Source organism: Pipistrellus hanaki, assembly GCF_964339955.1.
Source record: "Pipistrellus hanaki genome assembly, chromosome: X".
NCBI lineage: Eukaryota > Metazoa > Chordata > Mammalia > Chiroptera > Vespertilionidae > Pipistrellus > Pipistrellus hanaki.
In genome coordinates, this window is record NC_140524.1 from 8994453 (window position 1) to 8997180 (window position 2728).

The 2728-nt window shown below is 54.3% G+C and overlaps 1 protein-coding gene across 1 annotated transcript; it reads right to left on the minus strand.

Moving 5' to 3' along the window:
* Positions 1-217: 217 nt before the first annotated feature.
* On the minus strand, positions 218-1910 carry LOC311615824 (spindlin-2B). The gene is made up of 2 exons (XM_084871259.1): positions 1599-1910; positions 218-1090 (listed from the first exon to the last, which is right to left on the minus strand). The coding sequence occupies exon 2, from the start codon at positions 1086-1088 to the stop codon at positions 315-317; it is 774 nt and encodes a 257-aa protein (XP_084727385.1). The 5' UTR covers positions 1089-1090; positions 1599-1910; the 3' UTR covers positions 218-314.
* Between the last annotated feature and the right edge of the window lie 818 nt (positions 1911-2728).

A 2728-nucleotide genomic window follows, 5' to 3' on the forward strand; every position in this document is an offset into this window, starting at 1 on the left:
ACTTTATTCACAGCCCGAATTTACAGCTGTCCCTTCCTTTCATGCCCCGTCCACCCAACACACCCAGTCTCCTCCACATGATAAAGTCCTTCCACACATGGCATGTCCACACACATTTATATTTTTCAGAACAAACAACAGTTATGCTGGCAACGATGCTAAATCAACGGGACCCTTAAATTCCAACACACCCAAAAACAACATTATTTTGCAACGGGACCCTTAAATTCCAACACACCAAAAAACAACATTATTTTGCATAGCCACAACCTAGACATTCGTCTTCACAAATGTGGCCAACTCTACACTAACGGTTAGAACTTTTTCACCAAATCATAGACATAGATATGGAAATCATCCTCAAACTTGATGAAGTACACAGAGGGTTTGGCCTCCACTTGGTGAATCACCATGCCGATGCGTTTGGAGCCATCTTCTTTGGTATATTCCACGTGCTTGCCTATCAGGCCATCCACAACCCCGGGATCCCTCTCGGCTGGAGGGGGCTCGCTGGGATCTGGCATGATGCGGAGGTCTCCTTCCTTGTAGTCATCCAGAAGCTGGTACATGTACAGGACGGGATCTTTCTCATAGGTGATGTAGAACCACGCTTTCATGATGGGCGCTTGGGCCAACACCATCCCTCTCCACTCATCCTTGGCGCCCTGCTCGCCCTCAAACAGATGCTCCACCGCTTTGCCAATGATGGAGCTGGCCAGGTTTGCATCCGTGTCTTGAGAGGATGTCACCCTGTCTGAGAGAACCTTAAGAGACAAGACTCTCTCATCCCTGTGCAGTTCCAGTCCATAGACACAGTCAATGCCATCGTATTTGACCAGGTACAGAGCGGGGTTGATGGGCACCTGGTCCAGGACGGTCCCTTTCCACTGGGTGATGGGCTCGTCGCCTTCCTTCCACCCGTGGGAGATCCTGCAGCCCACGAGGCTCCTGCGGGGCTGGGACGAGGGTCTGCCCCTCTGCTTCTTGGGGCAGCTTTTCTTCTTCATGGTGTTTGCGGCCCCGGCGGCCCGTCCCGCGGGGGCCTTGGCTGGCTGCCCTTCGGCTTCCTGCGCGCCTGAGGTCTTCATGCCTGCAGCCCGCGGGAGCGGGGAGAGAAGAGGGAGAATGTGGGAGACAGACACTCAGATGCCCCAAGGTGCTGCTCCGCAGGCAGCGAGGTCTCTTTGTACCCCGCGCTGCAACTACAGTACATTCCCCTGTGAGCGAGCTGTAGCCAGCACTGCAAGTCCTGGCTGCTGCCTGCAAGCCGCTCTGTCCAGGGCGCCTGCAGGCTGTGCTGCCTGGGAAGGGCAGCGGGCGGTGCAGGCTGGGGTAGGAACTCCGCATCTAGGGTAGGCTGCTTGGGACTTCCGAGCCTGCACCCCCCAGCCTGCACCGCCGGCCCTGGCGTCCCCTCGAAATCCCCCGCAGCGCGCCTCCCCTCCCCAGCTCGGACCCAGGGCGGGCGCTCACTGTCCTGCAGCCCCAGCACCCCAGCCTCTGCGCTAGCCAGTCTGGCCCCTGCCCCTCTCCCCCCTCCATCTTCCCCCTCCATCTCCCGCAGGAGCGCACCGGCTCCCTTTCCAGCTGGTACCCACCAGCAGCCTTGCCTGCCCGGCGTCCACCTCCGGAGAGCGGGCCTCACGTGCCCAGACCGGACACCTCGCTGCTGCCTTCGCGGGAGCCCGCGTGGAGGGAGAAAGAGCGGGCGGCGCGCCCCCCGAGCTTGCAAGCGCCGCTTGGAGAGGGTAGGTGCGCCCGCAGCGCGTCCAGGGGGGCGGCGGGGCGGGCCGGGAGGATGGCGGCTGTGCCTCCAGCGCGGTGCCTGCGGACCCTCAGCCTCAGGTCGGCGGCAGAGGCCCCTCTGCCTCATTGGGATCCCACCAGCCGCTACTGCTGCAGCAGTCTCCGCCCCCTTTCTGTAGCGCAGCTTCCTGCCAGGAGAGTGGCCTCCCCTTCCTGCCAAACACTGGGTGCCCCCGCCCCGCATTCTTAAACCCACCACTGCCTTTGGTATTCCTTGTCTCCCCGTCCCGCCCCTTTCCAAATTCAGTAGCTCCTGGACCCCCAACTCTGTCCCTGTCTTTTCATTTCAGGGGTCTTTGGCTCTTGTGGTCACCTACACCTCCAACCTCTCAGTGTCCACGCCTCTCTGCTTTTTATCTTCCAGGAATTTGTGTTTCCTTTTTTCTTTTTTTATTTCCCTTATGTCATTCTTCTTTATACATACATCTGCCTTTCTTGTCATTTGTAAGGATTTGGGATGGGAAGAGATAAATGTGCCAATTTTGAGGCTGCCATCTTGAGCCAATCTCTACATAATGTTTCCTGAGTGGTCATCCTTGGGTTTGACTTTTTCAGGATTATTCCTGCCTTTCTTTTTTTTTTCTCTCTTTTTTTTAAATTGAAAATTAATTGCTTGCGCAATGTCAACACCGCGTACATTTCAAAAATTGATAGGAAGAAAATAACCAACTGAAATTCCACTTCCCATTCCCCTGAGCTCACCCCAAAACATTATTACTCATAATTATGAATAATTACTCAACATCAAAAATTATTCTTTTTGCCATTTTTTTTCTAGACTCTCACAAAACCTGGATATTTTGCATATGCAAGTTCATGCTCTGTTCTTTTCCATATAGAATAAGCACTTTCTCAGGACATTAGATATTTTTAAAAAATCATTTCTCTTACTTGACAAATATTTCTTGAGCACCTGTTACAT